Source organism: Thalassophryne amazonica, chromosome 18 (genome assembly GCF_902500255.1).
Source record: "Thalassophryne amazonica chromosome 18, fThaAma1.1, whole genome shotgun sequence".
Lineage (NCBI taxonomy): Eukaryota > Metazoa > Chordata > Actinopteri > Batrachoidiformes > Batrachoididae > Thalassophryne > Thalassophryne amazonica.
In genome coordinates, this window is record NC_047120.1 from 71700819 (window position 1) to 71722170 (window position 21352).

At 42.7% G+C, this 21352-nt stretch overlaps 1 protein-coding gene across 1 annotated transcript in view; it reads right to left on the minus strand.

The window, feature by feature from the left end:
* Positions 1–21352, minus strand: part of spata20 (spermatogenesis associated 20) — a 79457-nt gene that overhangs the window by 39758 nt on the left and 18347 nt on the right. Inside the window, exons 8-12 of the mRNA XM_034194008.1 lie at positions 20661–20765; positions 15228–15302; positions 13696–13908; positions 11306–11498; positions 8639–8807 (exon numbers count right to left, since the gene is read on the minus strand). Of these exons, the coding sequence (XP_034049899.1) occupies positions 8639–8807; positions 11306–11498; positions 13696–13908; positions 15228–15302; positions 20661–20765 (755 nt within the window). The remainder of the gene's footprint in view (positions 1–8638; positions 8808–11305; positions 11499–13695; positions 13909–15227; positions 15303–20660; positions 20766–21352) is intronic.

The window sequence follows — 21352 nt, forward strand, 5'->3', positions numbered from 1 at the left end:
ATTTACACATTATTCACTTTGCGTGTTTTTAGGAATCCGCTAGCTTAGCGTAGCTACTAGCTCTTAGCCGATTTAGCATGTCGGCTTCTCCTGTCTCTCCCGCACTTTTCTGCTCTGGGTGTGAAATGTTTAGTTATTCCTCGGCCTCGTTTAGCAGTAACGGTACTTGTAATAAGTGTAGCTTATTCATAGCTTTGGAGGCCAGGCTGGGCAAATTGGAGACTCGGCTCCGCACCGTGGAAAATTCTACAGCTAGCCAGGCCGCTGTAGTCGGTGCGGACCAAGGTAGCTTAGCCGCCGTTAGTTACCCCCTGGCAGATCCCGAGCAGCCGGGAAAGCAGGCTGACTGGGTGACTGTGAGGAGGAAGCGTAGCCCTAAACAGAAGCCCCGTGTACAACGCCAACCCGTTCACATCTCTAACCGTTTTTCCCCACTCGACGACACACCCGCCGAGGATCAAACTCTGGTTATTGGCGACTCTGTTTTGCGAAATGTGAAGTTAGCGACACTAGCAACCATAGTCAATTGTCTTCCGGGGGCCAGAGCAGGCGACATTGAAGGAAATTTGAAACTGCTGGCTAAGGCTAAGCGTAAATTTGGTAAGATTGTAATTCACGTCGGCAGTAATGACACCCGGTTACGCCAATCGGAGGTCACTAAAATTAACATTAAATCGGTGTGTAACTTTGCAAAAACAATGTCGGACTCTGTAGTTTTCTCTGGGCCCCTCCCCAATCAGACCGGGAGTGACATGTTTAGCCGCATGTTCTCCTTGAATTGCTGGCTGTCTGAGTGGTGTCCAAAAAATGAGGTGGGCTTCATAGATAATTGGCAAAGCTTCTGGGGAAAACCTGGTCTTGTTAGGAGAGACGGCATCCATCCCACTTTGGATGGAGCAGCTCTCATTTCTAGAAATCTGGCCAATTTTCTTAAATCCTCCAAACCGTGACTATCCAGGGTTGGGACCAGGAAGCAGAGTTGTAGTCTTACACACCTCTCTGCAGCTTCTCTCCCCCTGCCATCCCCCTCATTACCCCATCCCCGTAGAGACGGTTCCTGCTCCCAGACTACCAATAACCAGCAAAAATCTATTTAAGCATAAAAATTCAAAAAGAAAAAATAATATAGCACCTTCAACTGCACCACAGACTAAAACAGTTAAATGTGGTCTATTAAACATTAGGTCTCTCTCTTCTAAGTCCCTGTTGGTAAATGATATAATAATTGATCAACATATTGATTTATTCTGCCTTACAGAAACCTGGTTACAGCAGGATGAATATATTAGTTTAAATGAGTCAACACCCCCGAGTCACACTAACTGTCAGAATGCTCGTAGCACGGGCCGGGGCGGAGGATTAGCAGCAATCTTCCATTCCAGCTTATTAATTAATCAAAAACCCAGACAGAGCTTTAATTCATTTGAAAGCTTGACTCTTAGTCTTGTCCATCCAAATTGGAAGTCCCAAAAACCAGTTTTATTTATTATCTATCGTCCACCTGGTTGTTACTGTGAGTTTCTCTGTGAATTTTCAGACCTTTTGTGTGACTTAGTGCTTAGCTCAGATAAGATAATTATAGTGGGCGATTTTAACATCCACACAGATGCTGAGAATGACAGCCTCAACACTGCATTTAATCTATTATTAGACTCTATTGGCTTTGCTCAAAAAGTAAATGAGTTCACCCACCACTTTAATCATATCTTAGATCTTGTTCTGACTTATGGTATGGAAATAGAAGACTTAACAGTATTCCCTGAAAACTCCCTTCTGTCTGATCATTTCTTAATAACATTTACAATTACTCTGATGGACTACCCAGCAGTGGGGAATAAGTTTCATTACACTAGAAGTCTTTCAGAAAGTGCTGTAACTAGGTTTAAGGATATGATTCCTTTTTTATGTTCTCTAATGCCATATACCAACACAGTGCAGAGTAGCTACCTAAACTCTGTAAGTGAGATAGAGTATCTCGTCAATAGTTTTACATCCTCATTGAAGACAACTTTGGATGCTGTAGCTCCTCTAAAAAAGAGAGCTTTAAATCAGAAGTGTCCTGACTCCGTGGTATAACTCACAAACTCGTAGCTTAAAGCAGATAACCCGTAAGTTGGAGAGGAAATGGCGTCTCACTAATTTAGAAGATCTTCACTTAGCCTGGAAAAAGAGTCTGTTGCTCTATAAAAAAGCCCTCTGTAAAGCTAGGACATCTTTCTACTCATCACTAATTGAAGAAAATAAGAACAACCCCAGGTTTCTTTTCAGCACTGTAGCCAGGCTGACAAAGAGTCAGAGCTCTATTGAGCTGAGTATTCCATTAACTTTAACTAGTAATGACTTCATGACTTTCTTTGCTAACAAAATTTTAACTATTAGAGAAAAAATGACTCATAACCATCCCAAAGACGTATCGTTATCTTTGGCTGCTTTCAGTGATGCCGGTATTTGGTTAGACTCTTTCTCTCCGATTGTTCTGTCTGAGTTATTTTCATTAGTTACTTCATCCAAACCATCAACATGTTTATTAGACCCCATTCCTACCAGGCTGCTCAAGGAAGCCCTACCATTATTTAATGCTTCGATCTTAAATATGATCAATCTATCTTTGTTAGTTGGCTATGTACCACAGGCTTTTAAGGTGGCAGTAATTAAACCATTACTTAAAAAGCCATCACTTGACCCAGCTATCTTAGCTAATTATAGGCCAATCTCCAACCTTCCTTTTCTCTCAAAAATTCTTGAAAGGGTAGTTGTAAAACAGCTAACTGATCATCTGCAGAGGAATGGTCTATTTGAAGAGTTTCAGTCAGGTTTTAGAATTCATCATAGTACAGAAACAGCATTAGTGAAGGTTACAAATGATCTTCTTATGGCCTCAGACAGTGGACTCATCTCTGTGCTTGTTCTGTTAGACCTCAGTGCTGCTTTTGATACTGTTGACCATAAAATTTTATTACAGAGATTAGAGCATGCCATAGGTATTAAAGGCACTGCGCTGCGGTGGTTTGAATCATATTTGTCTAATAGATTACAATTTGTTCATGTAAATGGGGAATCTTCTTCACAGACTAAAGTTAATTATGGAGTTCCACAAGGTTCTGTGCTAGGACCAATTTTATTCACTTTATACATGCTTCCCTTAGGCAGTATTATTAGACAGTATTGCTTAAATTTTCATTGTTACGCAGACGATACCCAGCTTTATCTATCCATGAAGCCAGAGGACACACACCAATTAGCTAAACTGCAGGATTGTCTTACAGACATAAAGACATGGATGACCTCTAATTTCCTGCTTTTAAACTCAGATAAAACTGAAGTTATTGTACTTGGCCCCACAAATCTTAGAAACATGGTGTCTAACCAGATCCTTACTCTGGATGGCATTACCCTGACCTCTAGTAATACTGTGAGAAATCTTGGAGTCATTTTTGATCAGGATATGTCATTCAAAGCGCATATTAAACAAATATGTAGGACTGCTTTTTTGCATTTACGCAATATCTCTAAAATCAGAAAGGTCTTGTCTCAGAGTGATGCTGAAAAACTAATTCATGCATTTATTTCCTCTAGGCTGGACTATTGTAATTCATTATTATCAGGTTGTCCTAAAAGTTCCCTAAAAAGCCTTCAGTTAATTCAAAATGCTGCAGCTAGAGTACTGACGGGGACTAGAAGGAGAGAGCATATCTCACCCATATTGGCCTCTCTTCATTGGCTCCCTGTTAATTCCAGAATAGAATTTAAAATTCTTCTTCTTACTTATAAGGTTTTGAATAATCAGGTCCCATCTTATCTTAGGGACCTCGTAGTACCATATCACCCCCAATAGAGCGCTTCACTCTCAGACTGCAGGCTTACTTGTAGTTCCTAGGGTTTGTAAGAGTAGAATGGGAGGCAGAGCCTTCAGCTTTCAGGCTCCTCTCCTGTGGAACCAGCTCCCAATTCAGATCAGGGAGACAGACACCCTCTCTACTTTTAAGATTAGGCTTAAAACTTTCCTTTTTGCTAAAGCTTATAGTTAGGGCTGGATCAGGTGACCCTGAACCATCCCTTACTTATGCTGCTATAGACGTAGACTGCTGGGGGGTTCCCATGATGCACTGTTTCTTTCTCTTTTTGCTCTGTATGCACCACTCTGCATTTAATCATTAGTGATCGATCTCTGCTCCCCTCCACAGCATGTCTTTTTCCTGGTTCTCTCCCTCAGCCCCAACCAGTCCCAGCAGAAGACTGCCCCTCCCTGAGCCTGGTTCTGCTGGAGGTTTCTTCCTGTTAAAAGGGAGTTTTTCCTTCCCACTGTAGCCAAGTGCTTGCTCACAGGGGGTCGTTTTGACCGTTGGGGTTTTACATAATTATTGTATGGCCTTGCCTTACAATATAAAGCGCCTTGGGGCAACTGTTTGTTGTGATTTGGCGCTATATAAAAAAATTGATTGATTTATTTATTTTTTGATCTGGAACGCCTCAGAGGTACTGTGGACATCCAGTCATCACTCTAAGTCACTATTTACCCAACTGGAGTCACAAACAAACAGTCAGACTCATGCATATGGCAAAATTACAGTTAGATAAAAATTCATCATTAAATCTGCACCAGTCCAGGCTGAAAACAGTGAGAAACCTGTCATGCAAATTCAGATCAGTCATGTTATCTGTAGCGAGCAAACCCTGTTTCCCCTCCATGGACTTTTACAGTTTACAGTCTAAATCTGTGATAGTGAGCACTTCTCCTTTGCTGAGATAATCCATCCCACCTCACAGGTGTGCCATATCAAGATGCTGATTAGACACCATGATTAGTGCACAGGTGTGCCTTAGACTGCCCACAATCAAAGGCCACTCTGAAAGGTGCAGTTTTATCACACAGCACAATGCCACAGATGTCGCAAGATTTGAGGGAGCGTGCAATTGGCATGCTGACAGCAGGAATGTCAACCAGAGCTGTTGCTCGTGTATTGAATGTTCATTTCTCTACCATAAGCCGTCTCCAAAGGCGTTTCAGAGAATTTGGCAGTACATCCAACCAGCCTCACAACCGCAGACCACGTGTAACCACACCAGCCCAGGACCTCCACATCCAGCATGTTCACCTCCAAGATCGTCTGAGACCAGCCACTCGGGCAGCTGCTGAAACAATCAGTTTGCATAACCAAAGAATTTCTGCACAAACTGTCAGAAACCGTCTCAGGGAAGCTCATCTGCATGCTCGTCGTCCTCATCGGGGTCTCGACCTGACTCCAGTTCGTCGTCGTAACCGACTTGAGTGGGCAAATGCTCACATTCGCTGGCGTTTGGCACGTTGGAGAGGTGTTCTCTTCACGGATGAATCCCGGTTCACACTGTCCAGGGCAGATGGGAGACAGCGTGTGTGGCGTCGTGTGGGTGAGCGGTTTTCTGATGTCAATGTTGTGGATCGAGTGGCCCATGGTGGCGGTGGGGTTATGGTATGGGCAGGCGTCTGTTATGGACGAAGAACACAGGTGCATTTTATTGATGGCATTTTGAATGCACAGAGACACTGTGACGAGATCCTGAGGCCCATTGTTGTGCCATACATCCAAGAACATCACCTCATGTTGCAGCAGGATAATGCACGGCCCCATGTTGCAAGGATCTGTACACAATTCTTGGAAGCTGAAAATGTCCCAGTTCTTGCATGGGGCCGGCATACTCACCGGACATGTCACCCATTGAGCATGTTTGGGATGCTCTGGACCGGCGTATACAACAGCGTGTACCAGTTCCTGCCAATATCCAGCAACTTCGCACAGCCATTGAAGAGGAGTGGACCAACATTCCACAGGCCACAATTGACAACCTGATCAACTCTATGTGAAGGAGATGTGTTGCACTGCATGAGGCAAATGGTGGTCACACCAGATACTGACTGGTATCCCCCCCCAATAAAACAAAACTGCACCTTTCAGAGTGGCCTTTTATTGTGGACAGTCTAAGGCACACCTGTGCACTAATCATGGTGTGTAATCAGCATCTTGATATGGCACACCTGTGAGGTGGGATGGATTATCTCAGCAAAGGAGAAGTGCTCACTATCACAGATTTAGACTGGTTTGTGAACAATATTTGAGGGAAATGGTGATATTGTGTATGTGGAAAAAGTTTTAGATCTTTGAGTTCATCTCATACAAAATGGGAGCAAAACCAAAAGTGTTGCGTTTATATTTTTGTTGAGTGTAATAAGGGTGTTGTAATCCCACAAGCTTCATTTACAAAAGAGGAGGGAAGCAGACCACACGGCCCTCAACCAAAGTGAGTGAGCTGAGCGGGGGGGGGGCAAGGACAGATCATTGATTTTCATCTGATGCAGTTTGATTTCATAGTTATTACTGACAAATTGGACCTAAAGTAAGACCACTGAAAAAAAAATATGGAAGACATTTAAGATGATTTAAGGTCTTAAATGACGTTTCAAGGCATTTTACAGAACCACTGACACTGTGCACCACCCCCCCCCCCCCCCCCCAAAAAAAAAGACTGACGTGAGTGGAACTACACACATGGAGATGAAACAGAACAAGGATCGTCTTTCACAAATAGTTTTATTTTTAAATGCTTATAGTTTTCTGGGGTTGAAAAATTGTTCTCCCCGGGCTTCACAAAATGTAACACTGCCCCTCAGCGCACGTGTTAAATATGAAAGAACAAACATCCAACATCACATGTACACTTTCTCACACGTGCCGACGGCAAAGCGAGGCTGAGCCGTAACCCACTTAGTCTGCGTGCACGCTGTTCCTCTGGATAAATACGTCGCCGGCCCATATGTGCCAGAGTGATTTACCCACGTTTGGAAAGTAAACCAGGCCTGAGAAAATGTCCTCAGTCAGCATTCTCAAAGTGGACACCATCCCCACTTGGACAGATATGAATGAGAGAGACACTGTGGAACAAGGCCGGCGTGTGGATCCACTTGGGGGTGTCTGTTCACGCATGTTTAAAATTGTACATATTTCATCATCATGTGTGTTTTGGGACTCTTGGAATATTTTTTCTAGCAATTTGGTGACATTTCACAGTTATTCACAGTAAGTGGGGCACAGTGGTGGCCGACCAAATGAGGACATCTGGAACAGTGCCATGCACTCAGCAAGCGTCCACCGTTGTGTTTGTGTGCATGCTGAAGTGCGTCTGATACCGCTTGCTGTATTTTGGCTCACTGTGGGCTCATCTTTCACGGCACCTCCACAGCACCACAGTGGGCAGAAGTTCTGAGAAATCAAAAATGTCTTTTGTGCAGAAAAACACCGAAATGCCAAAAATCTTAAAAAAGGTTAGATTATTTTTATTTGATCAAAATCTGAAACAACATGGGATCTATGGACACAGGTGTTGCTGATACCGGGGGAACATTCAGACTCCACATGCTGTATTCACAGTCCCAGTATGTTTCTTTTCTACCAGCTCTTGACACAACTCTCCATTCTTTTCTTGCGCTCATCTGTCCTACATTCTGCAGTTCATGTGTGACTGGGATGAGGATCAGCACCCCCGAATCTAAGACCATATCTCCTCTGTTGGAAAAGGGTGAAATGTCTCCTCTTGGTCAGGGGATACTTTAGTTGTTACCGTGAGTGAAGACGTTCAAGTATCTCAGGGTCTTGTTAAAGACTGGGGGGCAGGATGGCACGTGAGATCAACATATGGATTGGGGCTGTGTCTGATGTGCTTTGGGCACTGTAGTGGACCGTCACGGTGTTGGAAGCGCTAAGCCAGAAGGCAACACTCTTGATTTACTAGTTCATTTACACTTGTATCCTCACCTACAGTCATGAACTTTGGGTAATGACTGAAAGAACAAGCTCATGGATATAAGCAGGACAAAAGATTCCTCCATCTGATACCTGGACTTACACTCCTGGAGAGGATGAGAAGCTCAACAAGCCGCTACTTCTTCACATCGTAAGGAGACAGCTCAGGTGGTTCAGACATCTAGTGAGGATGCCCCCTGGTGGTCTCCTTAGGGACCACAAGGCACAACAAACTGGTAGGAGGCCGCAAGGAAGACCCAGGACACATTGGACGGATTATATTTTCCTTGGAACACCCCCCCAAAGGAGGAGTTCCAGGACTCCACTGAGAGTTGGGAACTGTGGGATGAGCTCCTCGGTCTGTTGCCACCGTGACCCGGACCCAGATAAGCAGCAGAAAAAAATGAATGAATGAATAAAGAATAAAGTAATTCTGATGAAGCTTCAGTATTTTGATCTTAGATCTGTTTTTTGTTTTTTCTAATTGAAGCGTTTTGGTGCAAGATAGTTCAAGGACTGTCAGAAATGTGAAAACCTGAAGATAAGTTCAGCTTCATAGCTTCTAGTTACGATAAATGTGGAATTTTGGTGAATTTTTTTCAACCATAAAAAAAAAAAAAAAAAAAATCAGCATAAAAAAAACTGTTCTCAGACTCCGCCCACACACATGCATGGCATTACCAGCAAAGTCTGAACTAACTACATTTTGAACATTTTTATGCTGATGACGATTAGTTTTATAACATCAATGGGCGTGTCACCAGGACAGATGGCATTAAATCACTGTTCCTCCTTTATATTCAGCACAGATGTATGTGTGTGGTCAGGAGACCTTACTCTTAATTTGAACAAAATGGTCTTACATCTGTTGCACCTCCATCTGCTCTCCACGGTAACAGGATCTCAGGACAGTTCCTCGTTCTGAATCCCACAGGTGCGCCTTTAGGAACCTGGCAGCCTGCAGCGCCCTCTCCAGGAAGGCCTCACCCCCAAGCACAGCTCCAACACGAGCAAAGGCCGACAGCATCAGACCTGCAGGACACCAGGAGCAGCGACGGCAGTTACAAAGGAAAGAGGGTTTTACTGTTGCTCAGCTGAAAACATGGTGCCCGGTCTCTGCCGAGTTAACATGGCCGCAGTTTCGTTATTTTGGCCCCCGTCTTTGAAGTTTCCTTATTTTCTTCCATTCCTCCTCTCTACAAACATTCTGTCCATCTATTCCTCTTTCATGTGGCGTATCAAAGCCCGGTGAGCAGGCAGTCCGGCCTTCAAAGTGCCGCAGCTGAGGACAGGTGATTAATGGAGGGCCTTTCTTCATTAGAGGGGAGGACAGTCCTGCCTCTAATTGGAAAGTACTCAGGATCACTGCGCCTCATTAGCGCACTAACACCTTCTGTCTTCAGGCAGCAGCACCGGGAACACAATCCGTGTTGGTGCAGGTGTGGCCAGCCTTCAGTCACATGTGCAGCCATGTGCCAGACAAAGAAGTGCTGAAGAGCACAAACCTGACGTCACAGCGGCAAACAGAGCCGCCAGAACAACCCACACGTTCAATACTAGAATAATAACTATTATAAAAATGTATACATGTCAGTCTGTCAACAAATCCACTACAAACCAACAAAGCCGCAGTGAATTCAACAACTTTTTTAATATCACATTTTTCTACGTGTTATGACACCTGAACTTTTACTAAGCTGCAGCTCAATTTCCTGACACCTGTCTGTGGAAAAGTGAATTAATTTAAAGAAATCACTTATCTATAATCACCATATTAAGTCACACCTGTTTAAAAAAACTTGAAGAGGAAAAGCCCATGTGAAAGTCAACTTTTTTCTGGAATTTCAGCTCTTATTTACAATTTTTGTTTTTATACACTTTTTATTACTATTTATTAATAATGAAGCATGATTTTTGGAATTAAGTTGCACTACAGAACAAGTTGCAGGAACTTTGAATGAAACCTTTGAGACTTACAATCCAGAAAACATGATATATGTGTGTGTGTGTATAATATATATATATATATATATACACATACGAGGTCTGTCAATAAAGCAACGGTCCTTTTTATTTTTTTCAAAAACTATATGGATTTCATTCATATGTTTTTACGTCAGACATGCTTGAACCCTCGTGCGCATGCGTGAGTTTTTCCACGCCTGTCGGTGACGTCATTCGCCTGTGAGCACTCCTTGTGGGAGGAGTCGTCCAGCCCCTCATCGGAATTCCTTTGTCTGAGAAGTTGCTGAGAGACTGGCGCGTTGTTTGATCAAAATTTTTTCTAAACCTGTGAGACACATCGAAGTGGACACGGTTCGAAAAATTAAGCTGGTTTTCAGTGAAAATTTTAACGGCTGATGAGAGATTTTGAGGTGATTCTGTCGCTTTAAGGACTTCCCACGGTGCGAGACGTCGCTCAGCGCTCTCAGGCGCCGTCGTCAGCCTGTTCAAGCTGAAAACCTCCACATTTCAGGCTCTATTGATCCAGGACGTCGTGAGAGAACAGAGAAGTTTCAGAAGAAGTCGGTTTCAGCATTTTATCCGGATATTCCACTGTTAAAGGAGATTTTTTTAATGAAAGACGTGCGGACGGGTCCGCGCGTCGGCTCCGCGACGCTCCGCCACAGGAAAAACACCTCTGTTGAAAGCCTTAAGGACAAGTTGGAACATGTCCTGCTGTTAAACAATTTCTCATATACTCACTCCACTGAAAGCCATCAAAAGCCGCCTGGATTTTACAAATGGTTATCAACACGGAGGTGTTTTTCCTGTGCCGCCGCACCGCATCGGCTGCGTCCCGACGCGTGGATCCGTCCGCACGTCTTTCATTAAAAAAATCTCCTTTAACAGTGGAATATCCGGATAAAATGCTGAAACCGACTTCTTCTGAAACTTCTCTGTTCTCTCACGACGTCCTGGATCAATAGAGCCTGAAATGTGGAGGTTTTCAGCTTGAACAGGCTGATGACGGCGGCTGAGAGCGCAGAGCGACGTCTCGCACCGTGGGAAGTCCTTAAAGCGACAATCACCTCAAAATCTCTCATCAGCCGTTAAAATTTTCACTGAAAACCAGCTTAATTTTTCGAACCGTGTCCACTTCGATGTGTCTCACAGGTTTAGAAAAAATTTTGATCAAACAACGCGCCAGTCTCTCAGCAACTTCTCAGACAAAGGAATTCCGACGAGGGGCTGGACGACTCCTCCCACAAGGAGTGCTCACAGGCGAATGACGTCACCGACAGGCATGGAAAAACTCACGCATGCGCACGAGGGTTCAAGCATGTCTGATGTAAAAACATATGAATGAAATCCATATAGTTTTCGAAAAAAATAAAAAGGACCGTTACTTTATTGACAGCCCTCGTATATATATATATATATATATATATATATATATATATATATATATATATATTTTAATTTTTTTTTTTTTTTCCCCCACTGGGATACTAATTGAACAACTGCAAATTCTAAAGAAGACAATGCTCATACGGCTGAGAGTACTTTAAGCACTGTGTAATATTTACCGTTCCAGGAGGCCAACATCTTGCTGTCCAGATGTGGACGTGGCCGAGTCTTCCTGACTTCTGCCATTTTGGCTCTGGCGGACACCAGTAGCTCTGTGACCTTCTCCTCAGTGATACCAAAGCGAGCAGCTGTTAACTGAATTGAATAACGCACAATCAGCACATTCTGGCCCTGCAGCTCCCCGTGAGGGTCCTGGCAACACACAACACAGGAGCAGAGAAATTAATGCACACTAACTGCAACGACTGCCACCTTATCGCCTCAATGAGACCATCTTCAAAAGCTTCAGAGATACACAGAAGGTTCCTGCTCTATCTTCATTTACATTCTCTATTTGATCAGTCAGAGTTCACTTCTTAGTTCCCTTTGTGTGGTCGTTGGTTCAGTGAGTGTGATTAATGTTCTTTAAAAGCAGAATATATTCAGATAATTAAACATGAATATATTTACCACCTCCGCTGAAGGCAGGGCGGCTAAGAACCGTCTCCATGGACATATTTGTCTGTGTGTGTGTGTACGTGTCACATGATATCTAGACAAGCACGTCAAATATGTTGAAACTTGGCACACTAGGACACCTCACTAAGAACTCTGACAAGCTTGATATTGGGAGCTTTTTAATTCATTGTGTGGACATCAGTGGGCTGGGTCTCTGAAACTGTGCATGTGAGAACTCCATAGGGATTCCATGGACAGATCTCAGCCTTCCTAAGGTTGAGCTCAGGGATGCAGCTTAGAATAATATATTGCTACATACAATTTCTGTTTCACATTGTCCACACATATTATGACTCAAGAACACGTGTACGATCATGCTCATGACAGGATCTCTCTACAGTCTTCTGTGGATGAGACAGTTTTATGAATACATCAAAATATACTTATATATAAAGTATCAAACGAGGAGTCAGTGAGATGAGTTACAAGTGTGTTGAGCCGTCTTTAAAGGATGGAATGAGCAGTGATCTATGGACTGCTCTTACTTTGGTGCTGCTGCACCATAAAACAAAGAAAGGAAAACACAGCAAAACACATTTAGTCACGTTTCTCTTGATGTGAAGCAAGGCGGGGTGTCGCTTTTATTTATAAATCCAGGTTTAACTTATTAACTGTCATAAATAGATCATAAATATAATTTGTTTGAGCATCTGATTCTCCGCTACGCCCACAATGCTACAAATAGTCAGGATCATAAAAATGGAAATCAGTTATGTTATTTTGTCACTGAATATAGGCTTCCTGGTCCATACTGATTTTTTTTTTAGATGAATTTGGTGCATTCATCTCTAACTTGTCAACTAGTGCAGATAACATTCTGATCATTGGTGACTAACATTCATATAAATAAGCCTTCTGATCCCCTCTGCAAATCATTTATGGAAACTGTGGATGCATTAGGATTTCGGCAATGCATTCAGGACTCGACGCACATTAGTGGGAATACCCTGGATCTGGTCCTCGTACGTGGCTTTGCTGTCACAAATATTGACATCTTGCCTCTTGCATCAGTGATCTCTGATCACTAACTTATTAGGTTTACATTCATGCTGCTGCATTTAGTGGAACAACAACCTTGTCTGTTGAGCTTCTCATTGAATCCTCAACTATGACTGAACTCGAACCTAGACTGCCTGAAATGTTAACTTCAAGCTTAGTGAATGTTCAGTCGGTGGACAGTCTTGCGGATGGCTTGAATTCAGCGCAGAAAACTACACTTGATAAGACTGTGCCTCCTCTATTAAGGCCACGCCTTCCCAAGGCACAGACACCTTGGTTCAATGGTTACTTGTGTGACCTCAGACAGAAGGCTAGAGGTTTGGAACAGAAATGGTGTCGTTCAAAATTAGAAGTATTCCACCTTGCATGGCGTGACGCTATCTTAAGAGTATAAGCATGCATTACTGGCTACAAAGTGGACCTATTACTCTGATTTGATCAACAAAAACAAGCATAACTCAAAGTTCTTGTTCAACACATTGGCAACACTTATTCATGGACAACAATCTGTTGGTGGTTTGCCTTTTTCAGCACAGGACTTCCTGGATTATTTTGAGAAGAAAATAGTAGATATTAGGTCGAGCAAATCTCAGCACGCCTTGGTCCAACCACTGCACCCTGCTGTTGAGGTGGGCACCACTACTGAGGTATTACCTAGATTTACTGAATTTGATAGTATCTCACTAGGCATGCTGACGAAACTTGAGATGTCTACAAAAAGCACAACCTGCTTATTCGATCCAATAGTTGATAGCCGTCCATGATGTCATCAGCAGGTCTGCAGCTTGATGTAAAAATTTGACAACAATCAGCCCACACTTTAAAAGCTGTGACAATTTCAGGAGCAAAAAAAAAAAAAAAAAAAAAAAAAAACTCATCCCTGCCTTCCCACCTGTTCTGGAGCAACATTCCCTTCGTCTTTCACGCCGTAGTGGTGCATGAAGACGTCTGCCTGTGTGGCGGCTCCAGTGGCACCCGTCACCACATCTGGTAACAGCTGACGGAGTTCTGAGGCTGTCCATACACAGAACGCCCCTTCTCGCTTTTCTGGTCCCCCTGATGCTGGGACAGAGTCTGCATCCTCTGCACTGTAGAAACCACCAGACTGTCCCAAAAGGACAAAAATAATGGGAAGAGAGTTACAAGACTGTGCATACACACAGACTGAAACTAAGACACCATGAACCGTCCTCCTTTACTTGTGGTGCAACGGACCCCAGGTGATTTAACACACAAAGGGACCAAAGATCAACTGCAAAGTTTACAAGACTATGCGATACAGATTTACTGTCACAGTGACTTGTTATTAAAAGCAATAATAGCATAAATCTTGATGCAGAACAGCAGTGAAAAGAAAGCAGTATTGCATCCACCTGAATGGAACATGTTAAAGGCAGACAGCCTCTGCCGCCTTGTGATGAGAGCTGAGAAAGGCAGCGAGGTTCAGGCATGATGCACACGGTCCAAGAACACTAAAAATTACTGCGAAATATCATGGATTGAAGACAGAGTGTGTGTGTGTGTGTGTCGGGTTTTCTTTGTTCCACCCCGAACTCACTGAGCCAAGCATGGGCGTAGCCAAGGGGGCTGCGAGGACACCAAACTCCAGGATTGGGGTTGAAAGATCAAAAAAAAAAAAAAAAAACAACTATTGCTGTAATTTTCACTTGTTAACCAGTTTTGTTGCATAAAAAAGGGAACTTTTAAGAAAAGTCCCCTTTTTTATTCAAAATTAAAGGAAATTTTGTGAACCCTCCTCACTGACTCCGTTAAGTCTATTCTTGCATCCTAATCGCAGGTTAAATGGATCCCGTTTTTAATCTCAGTGACTACTGTGAAACATCTACACGATTATGTGACTGACGCCCTCTACAAATTCTTTAAAATGTTATTAGTCGTGTTATTTATGGAGCTCTTTTGTTGTACAATAATCATCATCATAACCAGCAGCATCGAGCGCACTGAGGGAAGGTCCCATCAGCCAACGCCAAAGAAAAAAAAAAAAAAGCCCACACCATCAGTGCAAATTACATCTGTAGCATTAATTCATTAGTGTTAAATTACATCATAAACCCTGGACACTGTAACGATTACACGGGTTTTAATTATGTGCCCCGTTCAGTGCTGTCAGCATATTTAACAAAAACAAAAAGCTAAAGCATTAAGAGACTGTCAGCAGGTGTCGTGGTTTGCCCTCCAGCATCTGCGTGCGTGCGTGCACACACACACACACACACACACACAGATTATCTCCTGTTTTTTTCATTCGTCAGCAGAGGAGACAAACACTGGGAAAACAGGCCACAGTCTGTACTGCTCTACTTGTGGTTTTTCGTGGCCTGTTCCTCGCCTCATTGTCCTGACAGAGGTAATCCGCTCACTCACGCACACACAGAAGCACTAACAAGGCCGCAGGTGATTCACCTCATCACTCAGGTCTCTGGAGACATACTGCAGGATGTCCTCAGCCACATCTGCAAAAAGTTGTTCGCCTGTTACCTGGAACAGCCAAAGGGACACAGGACACACCCACTCAGAGTCAAGGTTCAAGCGTAACAATGCAGTTGTGTGATTTATACACAGGCTGTCAGCCGCGGTGCCCGATGTTGAAAACTGTAGCAGCCGCCGCTGCACCTGATTATTCCCCAATCTGACAGATGTGCATTTCAGTTTCCTGGAATGTTTGTCTCCAGATTCCTTTTTATTTTATAATTGTGTTTAAAGCCCGAACGCTGTGAAATGTAAGAACTAACAACTAACAAGGAACCTTAAAAACAGGACAAACAATGCACATGCTTACTGCTGCAATTCAATTCAGTGTCCAGGGCTGGATGTGTAAAGGGAAAAGATCACAAGACACACCCTTTTCTCTTCACCAAGTTTAAAAAAAGGCGAGCTGTTAATTATGAAGAGCCACCACCCGCCGCACAGGAGCTACAGAAATAGACCTCGTCCACGGTCTTCCGCCATGGGATGACACAGCACCAGGTCATCACAGGTCGAAAATGTTTGGAATGCAAGTTCATCGCACAACCCTGTCAAATGAGTTAACTCTCAGAGACCCACGATATTCCTCCAATTTCAGAGGGTGTCAATCTTGACATTTTTTTTGGGGGGGGGGGGGGGGGGGGGGGTGTCAGAACCAGATCAGCACATAAAAATAGCACCAGTATTCAATACCAAATCTTCACAGAGCCAAGATATTTGGAATATAAATTCATGTCACAATCCACTCACATTAGTCCTCCAGAGCACAAGCCGACCGGACAGGACAGAGGTGCAAGTACATGTAGGATTTTTTTCATGTTAACAACAAAACCTTCAAATCTGACCTCAAATGAACATGAAGCCAGTGATGGGAGGCCGAAACCGGGACAAAGAGACAAGAGCAGAGAGCCTTATGCCCCGTGTGTGTGTGTGTGTATATATATCTTCTTTTGTATTTAAACCAGAGCAAGTTTCCAAGCAGTACTGTTACAAAAGACACGTTAATATTAGTTAGATAAATATGTCAACCACAAAAAGAACCTACAGTGAGGCAAATAAGTATTTGATCCACTTTCGATTTTGCAAATAATGTAGAGGTCTGTAATTTTTATCATAGGTTCACTTCAACTGTGAGAGACAAAAGAAATTCAGAATATCACACTGTATGATTTTTAAATTATTAATTTGCATTTTATTGGATGAAATAAGTATTTGATCCATTAGAAAAACAGACCTTAATATTTGGTACAGAAACCTTTGTTTGACCAAGTTTGCAGACTGCAGCAGGGATTTTGCTCACTGGCTTGTGGCGTCTCAGGTTGTCCCCTGAATCCACACACTGGACCAGAGGGTGAGCTGGGTGATGTTTGTTCCTGATGATGCTCTGCTCCATCCTCCGGCAGCGTTAGGTGTATATATAGTGGCCATAGAAGCAGATTGGAGGTAATCACCCTCTCTGCTGTCCTGACAACCTACTGCAGTAATTTTACTCTCAGCCAGGGTGATCTTGCTGAACTACACTGCAATACCACCGGTGAGGATACATTCGAGTCCTCTGTGAACTTGGTGGTGTTTAAGTCTTGCTGTTTAAGTGCAGCCTCTATTGAGCCCTTTTCACTGCTGTCAGTGTTTTGTGCCCAACTGAGACTGTCAGAGACGTGAAGCCTCAGGAACATATGTCTGTCCGTCTGCTCCACCACAGTCCCCTGGATGGTAAGCAGATGCGGGGGGGGCTGGTCTCTTAAGGTCCAAAATAAGTTCCTTGGTTTTGTCTATGTAAAGTACGAGAACCTTGTCATCTCCATAGACTGTGAACTTGTGAACCAGGTCCCTGTAAGATGACTCATCTCTCTCTCTGATGAGTCCAAACATGGTTGTGTCATCTGGGTTCTTAATAACGATGTTGCCGTCCTGATGGAGATACGTGTGTGTACAGTGCAAATAGCTTTGGGCTTAAACAGCAGCCCTGTGGGGTCCCTGTGCTCACTGTCAGCTCTGCAGAGACCTTCTTCTCCATTCTCACCACTTGTGGTCTATCCATAAGAAAGTCTAACATCCGGTTACAGGTGGGTGTTGGCAGTCCCAGGTCTGCCAGTTTTCATGAACATCATCAGTCTGATCGTGTTGAATGTGGAGCTGAAGTCCAGACTTAGAATCTGTGCTTATGTGATATGAGTATCCAGATGTAATGATGGACCAGGACCACTGCACTGTCCACTGATTTGAAGGGAGTCCACTGTATCTGGTACCACTGAGTTTATATGTTTTTGGACCAGCTTCTCCAGGCATTTCATGGCAACAGGTGTTGGTGCCACAGGTCTGAAGTTGTTTATTACACTGATATTTGATTTTTTGGGGTCTGGCACTATAACAGATGATTTGAAGATCTGAGGGACTGTTTCCTGTGAAAGAGAAGTGTTAAAGATGTGTCAGCTTTTCTGCACAGGTTCTCACAACTCTCTGTGCCACATAGTCTGGTCCCACAGCCTTGTGGGGGTTAGGAATAGGGAACTCATCTACCAAGGTGCTCGCAGAGGGAGCAGAGTGACCTTCAGCTTGCTAAAAGTCTGTTCCCAAGGTTACGTAATGATTATGGATAAAATGACTCTTAAGCTGCCGTGTGTTTTTCTGACACACTCTGACTAATTTTACTTTGATCAGCTTTATCACTGCCTGACTGCCCACACAAGTTAAAAACTTGGAAGAAATGATTTATAATCTGGTATATACTTTTTTAAGAGATAGCACTGAGTGGAGTGAGATATGAACTTTAAAAATAGGTTTAAAGTATGCAAGACCAGAACCAGCGACAAGAGACAGATTAAACATTTTCAGCACAGGGAGTCCAAGTGAAGACCATCAGCCCTTCAGAAGAAAAAGAAGTATTTTCAGCTTGATATGTCAAGTGAAGGTGTGTCAAAATTGGTCTGTTTTCTATCAGAGTTCATGCATACCAGACTAAAGCTGGCTGGGATACTTTTAAGCTAATATGCTCTATTTTCTTTTCAAAATAGTCAAAGTAATTTTGGGCTGTAAATGCTGAACAGCTTGGGGCTGGTTATGCTTGAATAGGTTTGGTCACATTTACACTGTGAGTAAATATGTTCAGAATTACACTTGGAAAACAATGAAAATCAGCATTACTGTTGGAGACGTGTACATGCTCTACTGGAGAATGAAAGCAAAATCAATGATAAAGTAACAAACAGTTACACTGTATTTGTAATGTGATAAAGACGCACCGATGTGAAAACTGTTACTTGATATTATTCCCCAACACCTGACCCGGCAACAAGGTCAAAAACAGCAGTAAGACCTGATTTTATGAATGGCATCACTTTTAAAATTTTAACTGAATTCTACTTTTTTAATCTCATTAAAAACAGTTTGTGTAAAAGGCCAATGACTCCAACAAGATTTGAGTGTTCAGGATTTACACACACCAGCACTTTGTACAGTACTGTAAGACAAAAACAACGTAGACGGGCAGCTGTCTGGACAACGCGTGGCTGAATTATACAGTAGTGTTCAGAATAATAGTAGTGCTATGTGACTAAAAAGATTAATCCAGGTTTTCAGTATATTTCTTGTTGTTGTTAAGGACAAACATGATCAGACAAACCATTAAATCACATCCTCATCTTATTATTAGTACTGAGACCCCCAGTGCATTATATATATATATATATATATATATATATATATATATATATATATATATATATAGATACATACATACAGTAGTGTTCATAATAATCATAGTGCTATGTGACTAAAAAGATTAATCCAGGTTTTGAGTATATTTCTTATTGTTACATGGGAAACAAGGTACCAGTAGATTCAGTAGATTCTCACAAATCCAACAAGACCAAGCATTCATGATATGCACACTTAAGGCTATGAAATTGGGCTATTAGTAAAAAAATAGTAGAAAAGGGGGTGTTCACAATAATAGTAGCATCTGCTATTGACGCTACAAACTCAAAACTGTTATGTTCAAACTGCTCTTTTAGCAATCCTGTGAATCACTAAACTAGTATTTAGTTGTATAACCACAGTTTTTCATGATTTCTTCACATCTGCGAGGCATTAATTTTGTTGGTTTGGAACCAAGATTTTGCTGGTTTACTAGTGTGCTTGGGGTCATTGTCTTGTTGAAACACCCATTTCAAGGGCATGTCCTCTTCAGCATAAGGTATCATGACCTCTTCAAGTATTTTGACATATCCAAACTGATCCATGATACCTGGTATGCAATATATAGGCCCAACACCATAGTAGGAGAAACATGCCCATATCATGATGCTTGCACCACCATGCTTCACTGTCTTCACTGTGAACTGTGGCTTGAATTCAGAGTTTGGGGGTCATCTCACAAACTGTCTGTGGCCCTTGGACCCAAAAAGAACAATTTTACTCTCATCAGTCCACAAAATATTCCTCCATTTCTCTTTAGGCCAGTTGATGTGTTCTTTGGCAAATTGTAACCTCTTCTGCACGTCTTTTATTTAACAGAGGGACTTTGCGGGGGATTCTTGCAAATAAATTAGCTTCACACAGGCCTCTTCTAACTGTCACAGCACTTACAGGTAACTCCAGACTGTCTTTGATCATCCTGGAGCTGATCAATGGGTGAGCCTTTGCCATTCTGGTTATTCTTCTATCCATTTTGATGGTTGTTTTCCTTTTCTTCCACGCGTCTCTGGTTTTTTGTCCATTTTAAAGAATTGGAGATCATTGTAGATGAACAGCCTATAATTTTTTGCACCTGCGTATAAGTTTTCCCCTCTCCAATCAACTTTTTAATCAAAACTACGCTGTTCTTCTGAACAATGTCTTGAACGTCCAATTTTCCTCAGGCTTTCAAAGAGAAAAGCATGTTCAACAGGTGCTGGCTTCATCCTTAAATAGAGGACACCTGATTCACACCTGTTTGTTCCACAAAACTGACAAACTCACTGACTGAATGCCACACTACTATTATTGTGAACACCCCCTTTTCTACTTTTTCTTACTAATAGCCCAATTTCATAGCCTTAAGAGTGTGCATATCATGAATGCTTGGTCTTGTTGGATTTGTGAGAATCTACTGAATCTACTGGTACCTTGTTTCCCATGTAACAATAAGAAATATACTCAAAACCTGGATTAATCTTTTTAGTCACATAGCACTACTATTATTCTGAACACTACTGTACATCTGAAAACCACAGACAACTCTAAAACCAAAGCAAACACACACCAAGTACCACGCCAACCATGTGCCAACACACGACTTGAGTAAAACACCATAAACAAGGGATGTGTTACCATCCAGTCAGATCCACAAAGAACAGCGTGCACAGACCGGCACACACATGTCCTACACACCTGGAAGGCAGTGATGTAGGTGACAGCAAGCTGAGCCTGGTCGTAGAGCATCTTTTCAAAGTGTGGAACGTGCCAGGAGGAATCTGTGGAGTAACGGTGAAAACCCTGGGAGAGGAAAGACACGGACGTTTGGTCGGGAGGAAAATGCCCACAGCCAGCATGATTTAAAGACATTTACTACACACGGCATTTGAAATAATACAGCAGCAAGTACAGAAGGTTGACACTCAAATCAATTCCACAACAGTTTTCCAACTGATGTACAGCACAGCGTAGAAAATTCACATCTAGAGTAATCAAATAAACATTCAAACGAACGGTTAGTTGGTGTTACTGTGCACAACGTTTAATGACTGATTATTAACTGTCACTCTGAGATTTTCATCCATGTTTGAACGAACCAAGGTTCGAGTGATTCATTTCAGTAAAACATGTTTCACAGTGATGCTCCTGCATCGCCAATGAGCTTTCTAATGTCTTGGTGACAAAATGCAGTTATCTGGAAGCGTTTTCCTGTCATCTTGGCTTATTTTGTTTGAGCAACCAACCAATACACATCATCCTGTCGTTACACCACCGCCTTCTTTATTTTGGCCCCGCCTAGCTGTCTTTTGTTGCTGTAAAACTCCCGCTCTGACCGTAGGGTCAGACTAATGGGAACGCAAATTGCAATTAATGTTGACAGTGAGCAG